Source organism: Myotis daubentonii, chromosome 16, assembly GCF_963259705.1.
Source record: "Myotis daubentonii chromosome 16, mMyoDau2.1, whole genome shotgun sequence".
Lineage (NCBI taxonomy): Eukaryota > Metazoa > Chordata > Mammalia > Chiroptera > Vespertilionidae > Myotis > Myotis daubentonii.
The window spans coordinates 23,917,005-23,940,164 of NC_081855.1; the positions used below are offsets into that span (position 1 = coordinate 23,917,005).

A 23,160-nucleotide genomic window follows, 5' to 3' on the forward strand; every position below is an offset into this window, starting at 1 on the left:
GCCACCTGGTGGTCGATTGATCGCTTGACACCCCTCGAGGGGCGCGACTGAAAAATCTCATGCCTGGCGCCGGACCCGCCTGCTTTTCGGAGGCTCCTATCCGTTCTCTGCACTGCAAGGTTTCATCATCGCATCATCGCCCTCTGCTCCGTTCATCCCCTCTCTCAGCAGGACCTACCTGTCTGAGAAGAAAGTCTTCCTCAGACCCAGCTCCTGTTTGCCTCACCTGCTCGCCGTGCACCTCTTCAGCTGGCCTCTTTCCCGTCTCAGAGCCAGAGGCCCTTTTCCTCCCAAACCCAACCGACCACTTCATCCTACCTGCGCCCCGTGCTCCGTCATCCCGGACCTCTGACCATCGTGCCCTTCTGCACGGTCGCCTTCTCCTCTGTCTGCAGTAGCTCCAGTCCCAGCCCTCTTCCTTCCAGCCACCGAATCCAGACCGTGCGTGCTAACTGCTTCCATGGGTCATCCTGACCCCCCAAGCTGTTAGCTGCTGTCCAAACCCGCCCTTTATAGAGACATAAACGCGGTCTACTTCTGTCCACATTTTACCAGCTCCAGCGAAATGTAGGAACCTTACGTGCGGGAAAGGTATTTAAATCACACTTGTCCCTTTACCCGCTCCCATCTATACTTGCCTTTAACATTTCCTCTACATTCATTGAGAACTACATCAGACGTTATAATTTTTGTTCCAACTGTCAGACATAATTTTTTTAAAATATATTTTTTTATTATTGATTTCAGAGAGGAAGGGAGAGGGAAAGAGAGATAGAAACACCCCGAGCCCGCGACCCGGGCATGTGCCCTGACCAGAACTGAACCGTGACCTCCTGGTTCATAGGTCGAAGCTCAACCACTGAGCCATGCCAGCTGGGCCAACTTAATTTATAGAATTCAAAAGAAGAAAGAAAGTGTTCCATGTTTACCCAGATTTTACCCTTTCCATTTTTCTTTCTTCCTTCCTGATGGCCCAAGATTTCTTCTTTTATAATTTTCTTTCTGCTTCAAGAACGTCCTTTAGCCATCTTTTTTTTTTCTCCCCTTTAGCCATCTTTGAAAGAGTAGGCCAGCTGGAGACAAATTCTATTAGTTTTGCTTCATCTGAGAATGTCTTGATTTCCCCTTCATTGCTGAAAGATGCCGTTGCCAGAAATAGAATCTGGGGCTGACAATTTATTTCTTCTTTCAGCACTTGATAAAAGTGACAATTCCTCCTGGCGTCCACAGTTTCTGGTGAGAAATTGGCTGTTTTAGATGTTTTTCTACTGTAGGTGAGGCATCTTTCCTTTTTCGCTGCTTTCAAAAATTTTGTTGTTAATTCTCACCCAACCAGGTTTTTCCCTTGATTTTTTAGAAGGACAGAGCGAGATGGAGAGAGAGGGAAGGAGAGAAACATCATTGTGAGAGAGAGACATCGATTGGTTGCCTTCTGCACACACCCTGACTAGGGGTGGGGATCAAACCTGCAACCCAGGTATGTGCCCTCGATGGGGAATCACACCCAAGGCTCTCTGGTTCACAGGCCAATGCTCTGACCATTGAGCACACCAGCCAGGGCTGCTTTCCAAACATTTTATTTTTGACATAAAAAGAGCTGGCAGACAGCTCTGGTGGGAGAGGGAATGTAATGAGGGGGTTGTGGAAGGATTGAGCAAAAAGCAAATAGAGAGAGAGAGAGAGAGAACTCATGAACAACAGTGTGGTGACTGTGCGGGGGGGGGGGGGGGAGAGTTGATGGGGGGAGGTGAAAGAGGGCATAGAGGGCATAAATGATGATGGCAAAAAGTTAAATTTTTTTTAAAAGTTTACCAATCCCCATATCAGGTTTGGGGTTGAATATAATGAGGAAATCTAAAATATTTCCTTCTGAAATAGATATTTTTATTCTACTTGCTAAAACACATATGGCAATAAAGTTTGGTTTCCATCCTTTGGGGGAAAAACATTTTTCTTTAGTTTTCAGAAGGTTGACTGTGATGTGTCTCAGTGTAGATTTCTTTGGTTTTATCCTGCTTGGGGTTTGCTCAGCTTCTTGAATCTTAGATTTATGTTTTGCCAAATTTGGGGACATTTCAGCCATTATTTCTTCTAATACTTATTCTGCCCCATATTGTTTCCTCTCTTCTCGGGAAACTCCAATGACATGAATAGTAGGTCTTTTGTTAAAGTCTTACATATCTCTGAGGGTCTACTAATTTTTTTTCTATTTTCTGTTGTTCATATGGGATCATTTGTACTGTTTTGTCCTCATGCTCACAGAGGGTTGCTTTTCCTCTGTCCCTTCTATTCTGCTTTGAGCCTATTCACTGAGTTTTTTAAATTATTGTATTTTTCAGCTCTGGCCTGTTTGGCTCAGTGGATAGAGCATCAGCCTGCGGACTGAAAGGTCCCAGGTTTGATTCCGGTCACATGCTGGGGTGCAGGCTTGATTCCCAGTAGGGGGCATGAAGGAGGCAGCCCATCAATGATTCTCATCATTGATGTTTCTTCTCTCTCCCTCTCCCTTCCTCTCTGAAATCAATAAAAATATATTTTTAAAAATTATTGTATTTTTCAGATCTAAAATTTCCATTTGGCTCCTCATTATATCTTCTGTTTCTTTGCCGAGACTATCATTTTTTCCTAAGTTTATTTGTAATTGCTCATTAAAATATTATTAGATCCTTGTCAGATAATTCCAACAGCTGTGGCATCATGATGTTGGCATCCATTGGTTGTCTTTTTTCATTCAAATGGAAATTTTCTGGGCTCTTGGTATAGTGAGTGATTTTAAAAATTGTATCCTAGATACTTTAGGTATTATAAGACTCTGCATCTTATTTAGATCTCCATTTAAGCAGAGCTTCTATGACAGCGTGCTCGCAGGGGAGGTGGGGGACTTCCTTGTTCCTGCCAGGGGGAGTGGACGTTCAGGCTTTCCCGTGGCCTCTTGATACCTTGTTCCTGCTCCCCACGTGGCCTCCACAGACACCAGGGCGGCCTCATTGCCGCAGTGCATGGCGGAAGTCCTGGCTCCTCTCTGGGCCTTCTTTGACACCGCCCAGAAGGTGGGGAGGAGTGCCTTCATGGCCGCCAGGTGAGCATGGAGTGTAGGCTTCCCTCGCAGCCTTTGCTGGCCGTGGGTAGAGACAGGACTCCGGTTTTTTTCTGAGCATTTGGCTGGGGTAGTGCGATTATTGTCTAAAACTACTCTGTCGTGGTAGGCTGCCTCTTTCCTGGTTCTATGGCCAAAGACGTCTTTTCTTTGGGCTTTTCCCCCTGCCTATACCCTTTGACATTTCAGGGTTGCCAGTTTCTCCAGTACCCATTGTGGGGTATGAGGCAACACGCATTATGGGATCTATAAGGCAAAAAGATAACCAGGGAACTCACCGCTGTGGTGTTTCTTGGATCCTGAGGTCCCTCTCTGTTCTGCCTTCTTCTTCCACCATTCTGAGATTTCGTATTTGTTTTATATATAATGCACGAGGGTTTTTTGTTTTGCTGTGCTTAGTGGAAGAGAAATACATCTACTCCATCTTGTCCAGAATCAAAAGCCTCCATTTTTAAATAGGTTTTAATTATTTTCTAAAATGCTTCATCTTGTCTTCTACTTTCTTGTATTCATCACCATTATTTTAAAGTTTCTGACTGAGATGAAAAAATCTGTAACTCCCAGGGGACTATTCCTATTTTTTTCTTGATCTTTCATTATTTGATATTGTCTTTTGATAATAAAAGTAACTTCTGATTGGATGCTGCATATTGTAGGTTAGAATGTGTACCAATCATTTGAGGCTTCAGATGACATCTTCTTCCTCCAGAGACAGTTCACTGCTACTTCTTGCAGAAGGTAGGGGCACATCAGCTCACAGGAAGGGGTGGGACCAAGATCAAGTGGAATTGTATCTTTGTACCAATTGCTTTGTTTCTGATGAGCCCTTACTTCTAATGTACAGCTACTTACGTGTCTTAACTGAGAGTCTGTTGACCAGTGGCCTCTTCCGTGGTAGGTGCTGAACTTGTATTTTCCCTGACCCACTGATACTGCCTACAGCTTCTGCTCATGCTGCTTCTTGCCTAGCCTCTCTGCTGCTAGCTGTCTCTCTTAGTCACCACCTAACAATCAGCAAATGCCTCCAGGTGAAAACTTTTGTTTTATTCACCTCCAAACTCCCTTTGCATCTAGACCCCATCAGTCCTGTTACCTTAGTACAGCCATGGGCAAACTACGGCCAGTGGGCAGGATCCGCCCGTTTGAAATGAATAAAACTAAAAAAAAAAAAAAAAAAAAAAAAAGACCGTACCCTTTTATTTAATGATGTTTACTCTGAATTTATATTAGTTCACACAAACACTCCATCCATGCTTTTGTTCTGGCCCTCCGGTCCAGTTTAAGAACCCATTGTGGCCCTGAGTCAAAAAGTTTGCCCACCCCTGCCTTAGTAACTCTCCAATCCTTCAAACAGCTTAAAAAAAAAATGTTGCCCACTTGGCATCTAGGCAGTCTTCTCACCCTCCAGTCTTCAAACTTCTCCCAGGCTAGCCTCTAACCTGGAACACCTTTCTACTCCAAGTCTTGCTTGCCTTGTTTACACAGTAATAGGAAATAGGATTCCATCTAACTCCAGCCAAAATGCCAAAGAAATAACATGCGTTCTTTTAACATTCTACTGATTAATGTAAGGCGGAAGTTATACTATTAAAGTTAAAATTGGGCTTTAGATGCTGATTTGATTGTTTTTAAATTGTGGTTAGTAAATGACTGTATTTATCTGAGGTATGCAATGAATACCATAGAATCATTGGCATTCTAACTGCAAGTGAGAATAAGAGATGAAGATCTACACGATGGCGTTTATTCATAACTGAGTAGTGTATTAGCACTGAGCATTCATGTTTGTTGAAAACAATCAGTGTCTAGAAATCTGGAAAACGGAACATAATCAGATGACTGTTCATGATACAAATCAAAAGGGTCTTGATTCAGTTATGAGAAATCTCCTGACAAAAATTCAGGAAAATGTTTCAAACATTGGGGACAAAGAAACACCATCACTGTTCAGACTTCTTGCAGCAGTTAAGACTGTTTTCACTGAATAAACATACATATAATCTGATTTTATTTATAAACAAACTAGAGGCCCAGTGCACAACATTCGTGCACTGGAGGAGGGTACCCTCAGCTCGGCCTGCGGCCTCTTGCAGTCCGGGAGCCCTCTGGGGATGTCCGACTGATGGCTTAGGCTCCCGCCACTGCTGCTGCACTTGCCAGCCTCACGTGAGCCTGGCTTCTGGCTGAGCGGTGCTCCCGCTGTGGGAGCGCTTTGACCACCAGGGGGCAGCTCCTGCATCAAGTATCTGCCCCCTGGTGGTCAGTACGCATCATAGTGACTGGTCGTTCCTCTGTTCAGTCGATTTGCATATTTGCCTTTTATTATATAGGACTAGAGGCCCGGTGCACAAAAATTTGTGCACTCGGGGGGGGAGGGGGGGTCCCTCAGCCTGGCCTGTGCCCTCTAGCAGTCTGGGACCCCTCGGGAGATAACGACCTGCTGGCTTAGGCCTGCTCCCGGGTGGCAGAGGGCAGGCCCAATCCCTAGGTGCAGCCCCTGGTCGGGCTCAGAGCAGGGCTGATTGGGGAGTTGGGGCGCCGCCCCCTGTCACACTCAAGGCAGGGTCGATGGGGAGGTTGTGGAGCAACCCCCTGTCACACACAGAGCAGGGCCCATCAGGGGGGTTGGGGTGCTGCCCTCTATCACCCACAGAGCAGGGCGGATCAGGGGGTTGGGGCGCCGCCACTCTCACACTCAGGGCAGGGCCGAGGGGGAGGTTATGGCTCTACCCCGTCACACACAGAGCAGGGCCCGTGGGGGGGGGAGCTCCCCCCTATCAGGCACAGAGCAGGGCGGATAGGGAGGTTGTGGCCCCGCCCCCTGTCACACACAGAGCCGCAGGGCGATCAGGGGGTTTGGGTGCTGCCCCCTGTCATGCTGATTCCAGTGCCGGGAGGCCTCACGGCTCCGCTGATCCCGGTTCTGGGAGGCATATTACCCTTTTACTATATAGGGTAGAGGCCTGGTGCATGGGTGGGGCCAGCTGGTTTGCCCTGAAGGGTGTCCTGGATCAGGGTGGGGGTCCCCACTGGGGTGCCTGGCCAGCCTGTGTGAGGGGATGAGGGCTGTTTTCAGGCTGGGGGTGACTGAACTCCCAAACGCTCCTTTTTTCCTTTTTTTTTTTTTTTTTTTTTTTTAATTCTGGGCCAGCTTTAGCTTGAGGCTTGGCTCCAGCTCTTAGGCCTCCGGCTGAAAGTAGGTTTCTGGCCTTTGCTTACAATGTTGCGAATCTGCTGGCTGAAGTTGGGCGTATTTGTTACAATGTTTCTTAAACTGCCAGCTCAGAGGCAGCGGCAGGCGGGGAACGTTGGTTTCCTCCGTCACTGAGGCAACCAAGCCTCATGTTAGTTTCAAGCTGCCTGGCTGCCAGCCGCCATCTTGGCTGACAGTTAATTTGCATAACTTGCTGATTAGCCAATGAAAAGGGTATCGGTCGTACGCCAATTACCATGTTTCTCTTTTATTAGATAGGATATAAAGCATTTGGCACAAATTTTTAAACTTTACCGCCAAGCTATAGACAATCTATGAATCACACAATGGAGAGTTTAATAGTTCGTTTTTCTTTTAGTATTCATGTCTAGGGATTTCTTCTAAACTAAGAAAGACTTCCTGTTACACGTATCTTTGTTCGTATATTTGATAGAATAACCTTTTCTCAAAGGGATCAGCAACAGCAAATGATGCTGGTTACCACAGTCATTCAATTCTGAGTAAAATGTCATGTTGAGCCCTTTGCTAACATTATTTCACTTAGTTCTCATTACAATTCTTAACCAGTACAGAGATTGAGACTCAGAGATGGTTAAGAAACTTTTACAAAACAAAGTCTCAAGAGAGCAAGTAGCAGAGCCACGAATCAATCATAGATTGGCTCGGCTCCAAAGCCCATGCTCAAATCGCTACACTCCCCTTCTTCTAGAGCAGGCTCCCTTTTTAGAGAACCGCTCGCTACAGAAATATAGCTTATTTCCTTTTCTATGTCTCTGGTCTGGACTATGATTGTCAGCAGAGCCCGTGTTTCTTCTATAACTTTGCGTTCCCAATTCTTATTAGAGCAGCAGTACAACATATTATTGCAAAATGAATTCGTCGCCACTATGCAGAGAAAAGCCAGGCCAAATTATTTTAACAGAGCTCATCTGTAAAAAGGATCAAATTTTTAACAAGTTTAAAATGGGTACATGAACTTTTCGATGGCCAGTTTTGTGGTGTTCATTGTGGAATGATTGAGCTGAGCTAAAAACAGAAGGGAGAAATGTGGCTACTATACGATGTAGTTATTTCAGAAAGATAGTTTTCTTCTGAGTCAATGTGAGATGGACACACTCTACAGGTAACTCCCCTGTATTTCTGGCCTGGCACTATTTCCCCCCTAGTATAGGTAGAAAAACTACATGTAAACTTTCAAACTGAAACATTAATTCTTTCTGGTCTATTGCTTTTGAGAAGAGATTATGAGACAAAACACAAAGACAAACATCATAAAATAACTTTTATACAGGATTAGATCTGTTTACATATAAAAAACAGAAAGGACCGCATTACAGTTAGATTTCACATAAATTACACAAATCGACTTTTTAAAACTACCATTCAACTTTGTTTAAAGTCCCTTTTAAAATTTTTGAAGGCACAGTGCATGAAATAAACAAAGACCGAAGCACTTGAGAGGGATGAGTGTTAGGCACCTCATATAAATAGCTATAGATTTTTCTGGAGCTGGGGAATGTCACTGAAAGAAATGGAGAGGTGAAAAACTGATTTTTAATCTAAACATAAAAAAATACCATGTCATACCTCCATAAAATTTGCAGCATGGCCAGCATAGAATGCAGTTAGTATATTTACGTTATGCCATTTATAAAAATAATCATACTTATTACATAATTTATGTCCAATGGACTCAAAATGGCAGCCTACTTTCAAATGTCATAATATATTCTGTCAAATAAAAAATCAAACTAGGACGATATTCTGAAAGTCAAGTGGAGTCTTAATTATTGCTAAAACACAGAAGAAATGGGCGTTGGGGGCTATTTCTTCATAAATTATAAATCTAAGTTCAGTTGACATTAGTCAAGGACCCTAAACCCTGCCCCCCCCAAGAATCTGCTTTAACTGAAACAAATCAGAAACCCAGAGAGTTATCAAAAAGTTGCTAGATAGAAAATCATTGAACATCAAACACAGTGGAACATTTTTATAACAACAATAAAATTGCTTCTGTTAAAAACAGTTCCACCGGAGAACCATAACATAGGGCACTAGGTATAGCATTCACAGCCAAGAAGCTTTGAATATAGCAGGGACAAAACCTGGGACACGTGTGTTTCTGACAATAAGAAGATAAAACTACTGCTAAGAATAAATGAAAATGGAAAAATAGCTCACGGCTACTGAGTAACCTGGTGTTAGCTTAGAAACAAAATAAGCTCAGGCATAAGCACTACCTTTTATTTATTTGTCAACTCATAATTAGTTTTAAGGTCAATATTCATTAATTCGGCAAATCCCAGTCAGGTGAGTTACCAAAGGTAAACCAGCCAGTCACACTGGGCCAACTATACACTAGGTTTCCTTTCTGAAGGATGACAAAGTCGCAAAGCAAACTCCCTCCATTGAGAATTGCAAGCATTCCTCAACTGGATGGGATCCCAATCACTATCCAAATGTTCACCAAAACACATCAAAACCAAAGGTCTTTCCTCCTGAAATTAACTTAAGTTCATCTTAATGAACTGCATAATCAATACATTTACACAGGCAGACACTTTGAACATTACCTACTCAATCACTTTGTTTTTATTAAGGAGTTGGGGGGGGGAAAGGTTTACAAACTGATCATCAGGGGGGAAAAAGCCTTGTGAGTAAATAAAGGCACAATTCAGACTCGGTCAAATATCATAATACTTACTCGCCTCCATGACTCCAAGGAAACAGGAAGTCTAGGAGAAACACTGAAAAATGCATTCCCTAGCCCATATGGCTTCAATGCCTTATGCAATTAACGTGGTCTAATATCAGATTAGATCCACAAATAAAAGACAAAGCAGGGCAGAGAACAGTCTTAGTAGTCATGGTCCTGTACATTCATGTTAATAGGTCATAGAGGCTGAGAGGCCTTGCTTTCCAGAATAATGCATGATTTAGAAGTTCATTCAAGATTAAAGATTCAGAGCAGAATTTGGCTTTCTTTTCAGGGAAAAAATATGAAAATAAATACTTGTATGTTAATTTCTAAAAAAAAAAAAAATTTACATGTTTAAAAGGCATGGACTCCAGCCACTGTAATGTACAGTTAAAGACATGTTTAATTCAGGAGAGAAATGAATTTAAAAGGTATCCTTGAATAAAGACCTAATTAAGTAAAGGCTATCACAAGGACTTTAATTTCTTCCTGAAATGTCTCAAGCAGAGCCGGCCACTCATAGGCCCTTTGTTGGCATTCTGAGTTTTAAAAATTCTTAAAAATCAAGCTGAAAAGAGCAATACCACCACATCATCCTCTTAAGGAAAATGTAAAGTTATTATGAGAAGAAATTAAATCATATACACTTCATTAAATATTAATATCCCACAAACACTGTTCTATGTATGTGGCAAGGGCTCACAATTTAGAGTTGTTAATAATAGGATTAATACCAGAATGGCTTAACCTGGAACAACCCAAATTTATCACAGATACTCATTAATAAGTGTCATGACTTCATTATTCTTGAACCAAATCTTTTGTTTTTTATAAAGCCATTTTGGGTGCATTCCTCACAAAACCTTTTTTTTTTCCTCACAAAACTTTGTTGAATAACTTAGGGGGTGATAAACCACTCCACATGAAGGCTTTGAGATGACTGATACATTAATGGATACGGAACACAATTTAAAAAGATGAGAGCAAGTTTTTTGATCCCCTGATTTGGTACAAATTCAGCAGTAACATGGCCATTAAAACATTCAAACCATTAGATCATTGGTAAGATTCACACTTAAAAAAAGCATCATTTCTACTGAACAGCATGATATTAAAGACACAATAAAATGCAACTCTTTCAGGTCTTTGCAATAACCCAACTGCAGTGAAGATGATACATTTCACCACAGTGTTACATCACACAGCAGTTCATAGCTTTTGTTTTTTTAATGGAGAGAGCCATATTTAAATGCTTTCAACTGAACTTTTAACAAAATTGGTTAATAAAAAAAGACTGTCAAATGAAGCATTAGGACAAAGAATCCAATCACTTGCAGAGGTCTATGTGAATTAGACTGGCCAAGCTATTTCAGTAACAGTATTATAGGGCGTAGGTTTGGGCTGGAGCAAGTGTAGATATTTTGTATTCAAATGGAGGTTAAGAATGTCCCAAGTAGGTTTCTTCCACACTTCCAGACATTTTCAGTAGAATTCAGATCTTGTAGATTGCTGGGTAATCTGAAAACCGTAAATGTACAACATAGAAAAAGGTTCAAATTTAGGGAATCTTAACCAATTAGGCATTCCTAGAATAACTAGTATTTCACAGATAAAAGCAGCAGCACCTATGGTTTTTACCAAGTTAAAAGATAGGCAACATGAGTTTTAGCTTTTGCTAGATCTCCCTCTTAGCTCCATTCAAACGGACATTTAGATCTTTTACAACAAAGTCAGCAAGTTCTCCCTTAAAATGGGCATCTTTAAAACTTTGCTAAACCTTACATGAGAGGTAGTGACATCCTGCCAAGAGCACAGGCCACTAATTCTGATCTAGCCCTGCAACAGGTAGAAAGCAAATGCGGAAGTCCGTTTATTCCTTTCCTAATGTTACATGTTTAAAAATCAACTCAGCCTCCACTAAACCTGAATAAGAGTAACTCCAGCTATTTAATAACTAGAGAAAAGTACTCCTCAGTAGGTTGAGAAAACCTTGAGTTTTAAAGCTTTATGTCAGATTCTGACTGCTGTCCCTGCCTTAATATTTCTGGATTCTTTTGGCCATTTAAAAAATAAAGGAAAAAAGCTAAAGCCACTAGGAAACACCTGATGTGCAAAAACAACATCCACTAGTTGGCTTTATGCAGTTATCACAAAAGCTCCAACAGCTCCTCTTAAATTAAAAAGAATAATAAAGTGGCTGTCCCATGTCTGCTGCATAAATAGAAAGCAGATTTTTTTTTTTAAGAAAAGGTAAGAGTACTTTAAGGAAGTTCAAAACTGCCAGCCAAATTCACAGAGAATACAACTTTAGCAAGTTAACTTCCCAAAGCTCTTTGAAGAAGCAAGATAGTCTCTCTTCTTAATGCAGTGTCTCCCAAAAGGAACTGTGATTTTGCTTGGTTCTTAGTCTGGGAGATATGCAAGGTGTGTGTTTCAATGTTTACTAGAATATAATGTTTCCTCTTCAGTGTCCGTTTCATCCTGAAACTCATGGCTTAAGAGGGACTTCTTGGAGCCGGTTGACATCAAGCGAATTTCATCTTCATACTCATCGTGATGCTGCCTGAGCCGATGGAAGCCGTCCTTGTGTCTGTTAGACTTGATTGAGCAGATGCACCAAATAATGCAAGCTGTTAGGACCAATGCCGACATGGTGGCACCTGTCAAACAAAGCACCACATTAATGGTGTTCTACTTTAAAGATATAAATAAACTAGAGGCCCAGTGCAGGAATTCATGCACAGGTGGGGTCTGGCCAGCCTGGCCCCAATTGGGGCGGATCAGGGCTGGGCCTGTCAGGGCCTAATTAGAGCCGGCCGGCTGGTGGCAGGCTCTGCTTCCAATTGGGGTTGGGAGGCCAAGTGAGGGTGGGGTCAGCCATGGGGAGGGGCTGTGGGCGGTGGGCAGGCCGACTCTGCCCCTGATCAGGGTGAGGGGGCAGATCTGGGGTGGGGCCAAGTGGGGGAAGGGGCTGCAGGCCAATCAGGGTGGTGGGAGACCATCAGGGGCAGGGCTAGCCATGGGGAGGGGCTGCAGGAGGTTGGCCAGCTGGACCCACTCCCTATGGGGGGTGGTGATCAGGGGCAGGGCTGGCCAGGGGGGAGGGGCGAGGGACGCATTTGGCTGGCCGGCCCCACCCTTGATCTGGGTGGGAGAGTCCGGTCAGGGGCGGGCCGGCTGATCAGGCTGCTTTGCTGGCCACAGTGGGCGTCATAGAGACCAGTTGTTTTGGCGTTATGGTCACTGGCTTTTTATATATATAGATAGCTACTTATGATGATACTTTTAATAATATTCCATTCATATATTTTATTTTTATTTCATGTACTTAAAAACCTTTTAATATTACACCAAGTAGTTTATCTATAGTATGCAAAATAAGAAAAACACAGATAGCAAAAATCCTAAAAACCCAAAGTCCACATCTCCAATTTCCATTATCTCAAGGTCATTTTAACAACTGTAGTGCGTATTTTTCCAGGTTTTTCTTCATGCATGTGTATGTATATACATTTTCCTTTCACCACAATGAAATCAAACTGCCCACTATTCTGCAACTTATCAAAGGCTTCTTTTCCTTTCCAGTAAATTTTCATTTCATTAAAACCCCTCATTTATTTAAAAGATTTGTACATAAGGTTATCAGAATAAGAGTCTTAATGACAGGAAATAATCGTAAAATCATAATTTAAATTAAGTTCATAACAGCAAATGGGTGGTAGAGCCAGATTTAAATCGTGGCTGAATCGCCATTCCTGTGTTTCTAACCACTAAGTGATCCATGCTTTATCTGGTTCACGCTGAGATGTCTCTACTTTAAGCACTCCACAACAGGCCCTATGATCTGATCATGTTTCCAATACACCACACTCCTTCAACTAGGGATCTTTCCCCCATACACCCTGTAATAAAACTTGGTTAGCACTAGCTGGTTTGGCTCAGTGGATAGAGCATGGGCCTGTGGACTGAAGGGTCCCGGGTTCGATTCCAGTCAAGGTCACATGCCTGTGTTGTGGGCTTGATCCCAGTAGGGGGCATGCAGAAGGTAGCCAATCATGATTCTCTCATCATTGATGTTTCTATCTCTCTCTCCCTCTCCCTTCCTCTCTGAAATCAATTAAAATATATATTTTAAAAAAACTTGATTATTTTGCATTAAATCCAAGTTGCACTTAGAAATGAACCAAGGCTCTTTGTGTCAAAAAAATATACCACATTATCTTTTACCACATACTGTTTCTTTCTAACCTTTCAGTAATTTAAGCAATGGCAAACATTAATCCTGGAGAAAACAAATATTTCCTCCTTCTAAGATCATGGAAAAATAGTAATAACATAAGTCATAGTTCAAGGGGCTTATGATCTTAATATAAAGCAAATCATTCATTGAGTCAACAACTCTTCATTAAGACCCTTGGGGAGACTGACTATCTGAAATAATAAAAGCATAATATGCCAATTAGACCAGACATCATTCCGGACAACCTCCCATATGAAGCCAGGGCTGTGAGGGAAGCCTGGGTCCCAGGTGCCCGTGGCTGAATCGTCATTCCTGTGTTTCTAACCACTAAGTGATCCATGCTTTATCTGGCTCAAGCTGAGATGTCTCTACTTTAAGCACTCCACAACAGGCCCTATGATCTGATCATGTTTCCAATACACCACTCTCCCTCAACTAGGGATCTTTCCCCCATATACCTGTAATAAAACCTGGTTAGCACTAGCTGGTTTTGAGGGAAGCCTGTGCCGGCAGCAGGGGGAAGGAAGGTCTACTCTTGCATGAATTTCATGCATTGGGCTTCTAGTAGACAAATAAGTGACTAACTATATATAATATAAAAGCCTAAGCGACCGAACTACAGGTCAACTGGTTGCTATGATGCGCACTGACCACCAGGGGACAAACACTCAATGCACAGGTTTGGGCTCCCTCCTGTCTGGATCGGGCCTGCAGGGATAGGGGATCGGGCCTGCAGGGATCGGGCTCCCTCCTGTCTGGATCAGGCCTGTGGCTATTAGGCCAAAACTGGCTATCCGACATCCCCCAAGGGGTCCCAGATTGCGAGAGGGTGCAGGCCAGGCCAAGGGTAGCCACTGGTGCATGAATCCGTGTACCAGACCTCTAGTATAATATAATGTCAGATAGTGATAAGTGCTATAATAGAAGCACGTGGGTTGGAGATAGTGGCAGGGGTACTATTTTAGCCAGGGTGATCAGGGAAGGCCTCTGTGGAAATGACATTTGAATACAGACCTGAAAATGTGAGGAAGCAAGCCATGAAAAAACATGGAAGAAAAGTGATTAGCTTCAGGTGATTATAGAGGTGATCAATTCTCAAAATGTCAGGACTGTTGTTAACTTCAACTGCCAAAAATTTACATTTCTTTACCTGATACAGTTACCACAAGCTCCCTTGGCAAACCAAATATCCGGTTATCTGTGTCGAAGACTATGACCACAGAACTAGCTGCATCATGATGCACAAAGACCTGGAAAGATAAGGTACAATAATTAGGAAAAGGTTTACTTCAGGTATATTGTATACCTAGGGAAATTACAGCAAACCAACGAAATGATTCATTGTCATCTAAAGTATGCAAATGCTATAAAAATTTCCCCTTTGTTGCTAAAATATAGAAAGATAGCAAGATATCAGAATCAAGAGTTGGTCACACTTTTATTTCTTTATTCCTCACATGCTTCTAGAAAGAGTTTCAAAATAAAATAGAAGTACTATTAAGAATAAGAATTTACATGATACTACTCAATCTGAGTCTCTTACCTGTGAATGTTGTTGCTGATACCCTTCTGCGATGGCGTTGATGTTATGGACACCTGGGGCTAACAGGACATGGAAGTAGCCGCCCTCTTTTGTGTGTACCTTTATTCCTTCATTGAGTACAATGACTGCATTAGAGACTGGTTTTCCAGTCTTGTCTTTAACAAATCCATGAACTCCCTTGTGAACCTGAAAGATATTTAAAATATAAATTTATGTTTCCATCATGCCAGATGGTCTAGAGGCAATAGTTTGAGGCATGACAAAAACAACAACAAAACAAGAAAATCCTTCATAAGACTGGTTTATTTGTCCTTCCCCACTGACCCTGACCTTGTTTGCTACTCATTCACTGCTTCAGAGGCAAAGAGATAGATACAGGAAAAGGGAACGTTAGTAGAGTCAAAGCTGAAAGTGTTAGAACACAGATCTTCTGATGACTTTAATGATTTACTTTCCGCCACAGTACACTGTCTGTGTGATGTTCAAATGAACAAAACTGCAACATCTCACAGGGTTAAGTTACTTAAATCACAGCAGATTCCAAATATGTGAACTCATCTACTTATTCCGGCAATGTAAATTGAACCATATTCTCCTTTCTATATACATTTAAAATAAATAATATAAACTCTGGTAAAGATTAAGAAGTTTTGACAAAGCTTTTCATTGAACATATTCTTGGGAGTTTGCTTCTAGTTAAAAGAGGAAGACTCACCTCCACCAACATGCTAAGAAGAGATTTTTTATTTTCTGCCCACAAGGAAGGGAGCTGTGCTGCGCTAGGAAAGTAGCAGCAGCTTGTGTACACTGTGATTTCCGGGCAGTGGCCATAGGTGACACTATAATCCTGGAATATAAAATTCAAAAGTAAATGTAAGCAAAGTAATAAGTAAAAGTAAGAATGAAGCCTTGTAATGCAACAAATAGAATGGAATAAAAAGAAAACCCAGGTGATGTAAACAAAGAATCTGTAAAGTATTTTATAGCAAATATAAATAAATCACTCAGTATCATAATCAGTCACAAACATGGCTGCTGCTAAGAGGGCCACTGAGACCAGGGACTATGTCTAATTCATTTTTGTGTCTCCAGTGCTTCCCAGTTTCTGGCAAGAGGTGAATCATGGTTTGTGGAATAAATGAATGAATAAGTACATGCAATAGGCTAGCTTCCCTCTAAACCCTAGAACTTCACTGCTGTTCTTGGACTCTAGAGGTAGAAGCACTAACACTTGTCCTCTGATACTTTCAACCTGCAGCCTCAAGCCACTGCTTACAATAAAGCAATTAATCTGCTTGTGTGGACACGTTCCAAAACCTAACTTACCACCTTTCCCCCAAATCTGTTCCTTTTTGTAATTCATTTAATGGTATTAACTCATTTTCTCACAAAGACATGAAATCTCGTCTTTGACTTCAATGTCTTGCTATCATTCATAATTTGCTAAATCCTGTCACTTCTACCCCAACAATATCTCTGAAACTTAATCCTGTGACTCCAGCCCCACTGTCACTGCCCCAATCTAGGCTTTTATTCTTACCTGTCTAAAGCTATTCTAAACCAGTCTCCCTGTACCACAATCTCCCTTCTTCCAAACTACCCCAATACACTGCTAAGAAATTAATTTTCCCATAGAACAGTTTAGATCATGTCATTATATATCTGCTTAAAACATTCAGTGGCTTCCCATTCCTTAGGAAAACAAAGCATTCAAATCCCCAAACTCTCTTTCCATTCTTGTCTTCCACTGCTCTCCATGGTACTCCACATTCTAACTAAACTAGACTGCTATTGACCTTTGCCCATCCTGCTTCCTCGTTCTGAAATGTCTTGCTGATTCACCATCTCTGCACCCAATGCCACATCCTCTGTGAAGAGAAGGCTACATCTCTGACTCAGTGTAACCCTTTCTGTCTTTAATTTCTCATGGCACATGGAGTGTTGCTCTCTTCTAGATCAAATTGATTAATTCTGTAACAGAGTTATGAATTCTGTAACATATTTATGAAGTAAATTTTCTGGTTGCATATGTGAAAATAATGACTGAGCTAACAACTCCTGACTAATTTGAAGTGGATAAATTAAATTAGATGAATTAAATTAAATTAAATTAAATGAAGATGGAAGCAATTAAAATGCTCAAGTATCCATCAACAGATGAACTGATAAACAAATTGTGGTATGTACATACAACAGAACATTATTCAGCTATAAAAAGAATGGAGTACTAACACATACTATAATATAAACATTATGTTAAGTGAAAAAAGCTAGACATGAAAGGACAAATATTATGTGATTCCACTTACATAAAATATCTAGACTAGGCACACACATAGAGATAGAAAGTAGATTAGAAGTTAACAGGGGCTGGGTGGAACAAGGAGCTGTTGTTTAGTGGGTGTGGAGTTTCTGTTTGGGGTAATGGAAAAGTTGTGGAAATAAACCGTTTGGACTGATGGTTGCACAACATTGTAAATGTAATTAATGTCACTAAATTGTACAATTAAAAATTATAAAAATGGCAAAACACACACACACAAATGCTGTCAGAGATTAAATTGAAGGTTATCATGTCAAGAAACCCATGAAGCAGATGTCATTCATTTTGCTTATATCAGAACAGTCCATGGATAGTATTTATAATTCCATTCTCACTGTATTCTAGAAAGCATACCTTCATGCTGCCCAGGTGGCTGTGCCATTCTGCTCCACGCATTATTCCTCCTGGAATGTTCTCATCTATAAAAGCAATAAGAGATGTAGGATCAACAAAACCATAAGGCAAGACTCCTTCCCTTGCCCAAAGCAGCAACGACAATAACAAGGGGTAGCAAAAATACCTACCTGACTTATTTGGGCAACTTGGCTGACCCAAGTGCATTGATGGATGATTATTTGCATAAAGCGATGCCAAATGCTTCAGAGTCTCTTTGTTTTCCACTACAAAGGAAAAATTCAGAAGTCAGTGGAGAAATCCAAAAGGGTTTTCTCCAAGTTCAACTTCATGGATACAAGTCGTCTTTCTCTCTTCCTTGCACTCCACTGAAGTTTATTGAGGAGTTATTAGAATTAATCATGTGGTTCTATTTAACCCCAAATAATCTGACTAAAAAGGCACACATCTTCCTTACATCGAAAGGTATTAATGATTAGTTTAGCAAACAGGCTATACTACCAAAATAATGGCATGTTTGGTATGTTTTACTACATTTTCGGGCAACTGTGGCCTAATAATACTATTTTCTTGTAAGCTGCATTGAAAATCACACAAATTATCTCCATATACAATGGTCCTAAAGAAGCCATTGTTTAACATACCATAAGGTATAACTAGTCAATCAAGTTTAAAGCAGGGAAGGACAATTCTGTATTATTAATATTTGGTTACATATGAGTTTCTTGAGGCAGGCATTGTGTTTTACTCACTTTTATATTCCCAATGTTACAGACATAATAACTGCTCAATACATGCTTGTGGACTACAGGACTACATTGAACAGATGTGACAAGATGGCTACACTCAACAAAGCTAGGCCATCATTAGATCTGACCTCTTTCTTACAAGGAACTGTTTGAACTGTTGATATATATATACAATCATATCAGGCTGGTTATTTGCTCAGGGAGTGTGCTCAAACGCTCACCATTTTAAAAAAAAGTTAGAAGGGACATTACTTAGAATTTCCTATTGAAGTTCAAACACTATATATATAAAGTGACATTCTACATACCTGTTTGTACTGGCTTATCATATGGGTATGTGACCAGCACTGAACCGCCATCTAAGGCTACAGAAAGACTAAAGTCCTGTTTTTGAATCAAATTTTCAATGATGGCTTTAGTCTCAGGCTGGGAAGCATTATCTAAAAAAGTAAAAGGTAAAATATCAAATAAGTTTTAAAAGTTTAGTATGAGTACTTAAGAAAGTATTCCCTACTTGAACACAATCAGAAGGCTAACATAAAATCTGTAGTAAATACTTTTTTACTCCATAAGCCACTATTTCAAGCAAGAAGGATACATTATAAAAGGTAGGTTATTTTGAGTTTATGTACTGCAAGATAATTGTGCAAAGATTAATGACTCTAAGCAAGTTTAAGAAAATTCTTACTGAAAACAAAAAGGGAAGAATATATATCTTTCTTTAAAAAATAATGTAGGAAGGCCCTGGCCAGGTGGCTCAGTTGGGTTGGAGCGTTGTCCTGTGCACCAAAAGCTGGTAGGTTTGACTCCTGGTTGGGGCGCATACAGGAGGCAATCAACCTATGTTTCTCTCTCACATCAACGTGCGCTCTCTCTCTTTCTCTTTCTTCTTTCCTCTCTCTAAAATCAATAAAAGCATATCCTTGGATGAGGATTAAAAGTAAATATATAAATGAATGAATAAATAAATAATCTAGGGAATATATAACCTATCTTTTAAGGAAAATAAGATTTTCACGCTGAGACCGGTTTGGCTCAGGGGATAGAGCGTCGGCCTGCGGACTGAAAGGTCCCAGGTTCGATTCCGGTCAAGGGCATGTACCTGGGTTGCGGGCACATCCCCAGTAGGGGATGTGCAGGAGGCGGCTGATCGATGTTTCTCTCTCATTGATGTTTTTGACTCTCTATCTCTCTCCCTTCCTCTCTGTAAAAAGAAATCAATAAAATATATTTAAAAAAAAAAAGATTTTCAGAAAGCAGGGTGTTTTTGCAGCATTGTTTACACAGTCGAAGAATTAAAACGAAACTAAATGTTTAATGTTTGGTTGAATGAAATAGAGTACTGCCACACATCAATACCATATTAAGATGCCTTAGTAAGAATGTTAGAGATGTGTAATTACTGAAATGGAAAGATGTCAGTGATGTATTCAATACAAACTATTGCAGAACAATAAGTATAATAGATTACCCTACCTCAATAAGAAAGAAACAGGCCCCTCCAAACCAACATACACATATCACATGCACGTGTATGTGGTGTATCTGTGCACACACATATGTGGGAGGTCAGAGAGAGATAATTAACATCTCTGTATGAATAGTGATGGAACCCCCCAATATTATTGATTGCATTTCTAAGAAAAAACTTGAATTACTTTTGCAAATTATAAAGGAGAAAAATTTGAAAATGTTTGCAGATGTATTTCTACCTTATATCTACCACCTAGAAAAAAGTACCCAGATGCTCATATGCAAAATAGGATCAACTGATCTCCTAGCAAAGAGAAAAAGAATTATCTGCAAAGTACTTTAATAGCCTAAAAATTAGTCTTACTTGTAAAGTCTGTATCCAGGTCTTTGTCTCGAGCATTTGTTTGTCCTATCTTTGAAGTACAGTCTTTCTCTTGTGCTCTCTCTCGCCCATCTGGATTTAGAGAAGGGACAATCACAATTCTAGTCCTGTCTATCAACTAAAACAGAAACAGAAGTCAATGAATTTATTAGCTATATGTGGAATCAAAAGGTACCTACCAACATGCCTCAAGTGGAAAATCTTTATTGTTTGGTTTAAACACAGATTTAAATGGCAGAACTAAAAAATAAAAATAATCTCTTGCTTCAAGTACATTAAAAACAACAACAAAAACCTACCACAGAACTAATGTTTACAGAGACATCCTGATGATTTACAACAAGGACCAGAGATCACTGTCTGCAGGCTAAATCCAGCCTGTTATTTGCTATTATAAAGTTTTATTGGTACATAGTCATGCCCAGGCAATAACACTTTTTGTGCTGCAATTGTCAAGCTGAGTAATTGTAACAGAACATTTGTCCCACAAAGCCTGAAATATATACCATGTGGCCCTTTGTAGAAAAAGTTTGATAACTGCTGGCTTAAATCAATAATACTGGTAAGGCTGTATTTTCCAGATTAAAAACTGATATGTATAATCTGACAAATGGTAATGTATGTCTGGAAACAATGAGACAGAAGAGTTGAAACAGTATGTCAAAAAAAAAAAAAAAGGTAGTAGGTTATTTGTCTTACAATAATTTCTTCTCCAGGTAATTTACAGGCATCGATAGCTACATATGTGGCACGAACTAATTTCTGATATACTTCATCCCATATATTTCTAATAGTAAATTCCTGATTTATTTATTCTGTTAAAATAGTCTATAGGTTGAAAATATTTGAGACCCTTTAATTAATTGGTTCTTAAATCTCTCCTCTGAGGAGATATTTTTCTACAGTACACATGCTTTAGCTTCACCACAGGTCTCTGGCTACGTGTATACTTTCTTGAACTTGCCAGATAATTCTGACCTGTAGCTCAAGACAAATGACAATCTAAAGGGATCTAGAGTTCAAGCCCAATAAGACCAGTGAGGAAAAGTCTCATAAACCAGGTGTTTTGAAATTCCTGGTAGGTATCCTACCTAGGGCTATATACATATAGTCTCTTATAATCATAAGATCAGTAGATAGCAACTCTGCCCAAATATTAGACTGTTAGTAGCTTTTCAAGGCATATTTATGCCTCTCGGGGGTAGGGCCCAGTCACTGCTTATTTTTAAAAATGTTTCTAATGTGTAGCCAGGGTTGAGAATCACTGTCCTATGTATTCTTCCATTTTAAAAAGAACAAAAAATGTTTTGAAATACTCCTTGCAACTCATATGAAAAAGTCAATGGAATTTACTTTGCCTAAGATTGTAAAATACTTTTTGATCAAGTCTGATATAAATCAATCTCACCTAATCCCAGTTTCTTTCTGATCCTAATCATGACATCAATTCTTTCCAAAATCTTTTAGGGGAGGCAGTTTGGTTTAACAAAACAATACAATCCACTTTACCACTTACTAGCTGTCTGTTTTCATATGTGTAAAAAGGAGGTAACATCATTAAAGGGTTGGTGATTAAATTATGGTGGATGTAAAGTATTTGGTATAGAATCTGGCAGACAGCAGGTATTAAACAAATATTAGTTCCTTTCTCCTTTCCTAAATTCTATACAGAGTGCGCCAATTAGTGAGTGTTCTAGTAGGATGCACACCCTTTCCTTCAATTCTCTCAGACAACACAGAACGAGGTTGCTTAATCATATGTGACCAAGCCTATGAGTCAAAGTTCTTTTTTGTAGTCATGGATGGTTAAAGTGGATAATGCCATATTGCTTTTTCTGAACTCTCTAGTCCCCCAAGATGTCCAATAATTTTGCATTTATTACATAAAAAGAAAAAGGAAAACTATTCTTTCACCTCACTTTTCACTGTCCTAGTTATAAGTAACTAGGAATGAAATTTAGAATATACAAAACTGTAAGTAAAGATTGGAACAATAACTTGACTATTAAATAAAGGAGTAGAGGATTGAATGAAAATCTATGACTCTTAATTGTAGCCAAAGAAATATAATAGAAAGGCATATTAACAATGAGTATATACAAAGATGGTCCATTTTTAAAGAGTAAAGTTTATAATGCACACTACAAGTGCCTCTGTGTAAAATCTAACAAGAAATTAAAATTTCAAAATGATGCCTCGATATCAAAGTTTACCACTGAGCTTTTTCTTTTTAAAACATGTCAAAACAGGCTATTCTCTTACTTGGGTAATAGCAGGGTTCCTTTTGTAGTTTAGGCAAAGAAATTCTGCCAGAGCCAAAAGCAGTTCAGTTCCAACTGGAGCATTTCCATGGATACCAGCAACAAAACGAATCTTTGGTTCTTCAGGCTCAGATACATTGGGCTTATTGGATATTTCAAGGGACCAAATTTGACGATATTCAGCACTCTGTCCCAAACTTTCAAAAACCACGAAACAAAAATTCATCAAGTAAGCAAACATTATATAATATTAATGTTAACATAAAAAATTTTAAAACAAAAAATGAAAACTAAACAAGTTTTTTAAAAATAAGTCATTGTGCCAGAAGACTTTAAGAAAATTAGTTTTATTTCACTTAACATAATTCTCCCCAGGGCCCTCCAGCTGTCTCAGAGGCTAAGCCAAGTCAGAGAAAGACAAATATCACATGATCTCACTCATATGTGGAATCTAATGAACAAAATAAACTGATGAACAAAATAGATCCAGAGACACAGAAGCGTGGAACAGACTGTTGAGTTTCAGAGGGAAGGTGGGGGTGGGTGGGTGGGAAGAGATCAACTAAATAACTTGTATGCATATATTCATAATAACCCGTGGCCACAGACAATAGGGTGGTGAAGGCCTGGGGTGGGCTAGATGGGTCAATGAGGGGAAAAAGGGAACATAATACTTTCAACAATAAAGATTTTTTTAAATTTAGTTTTTTTGACCAAAGATTATGATTTAGATTGGCATTCCTCCAAATCCAGTCATTCTTGTATCATTTTCATAAAACCTGTTCTATCCTCCACAACAGTGATGGCGAACCTTTTGAGCTTGGCG

The 23,160-nt window shown here is 40.1% G+C and overlaps 1 protein-coding gene across 3 annotated transcripts in view; it reads right to left on the minus strand.

Moving 5' to 3' along the window:
• Positions 1 to 7,576: 7,576 nt before the first annotated feature.
• The window catches only part of CPD (carboxypeptidase D), a 59,785-nt gene continuing 44,201 nt past the window's right edge, over positions 7,577 to 23,160 (minus strand). For 2 of the 3 annotated variants that reach the window (XM_059669247.1, XM_059669246.1), the window contains exons 13-22: positions 22,336 to 22,531; positions 20,056 to 20,191; positions 18,527 to 18,658; positions 17,640 to 17,735; positions 17,470 to 17,534; positions 15,508 to 15,639; positions 14,793 to 14,978; positions 14,400 to 14,499; positions 11,454 to 11,669; positions 7,577 to 10,527 (exon numbers count right to left, since the gene is read on the minus strand). In XM_059669247.1, coding sequence (XP_059525230.1) covers positions 10,502 to 10,527; positions 11,454 to 11,669; positions 14,400 to 14,499; positions 14,793 to 14,978; positions 15,508 to 15,639; positions 17,470 to 17,534; positions 17,640 to 17,735; positions 18,527 to 18,658; positions 20,056 to 20,191; positions 22,336 to 22,531 — 1,285 coding nt within the window. In that variant the 3' untranslated portion in view covers positions 7,577 to 10,501. Of the gene's footprint in view, positions 11,670 to 14,399; positions 14,500 to 14,792; positions 14,979 to 15,507; positions 15,640 to 17,469; positions 17,535 to 17,639; positions 17,736 to 18,526; positions 18,659 to 20,055; positions 20,192 to 22,335; positions 22,532 to 23,160 lie in introns of all 3 variants that reach the window. The other variant, XM_059669248.1, reaches the window with a different exon arrangement.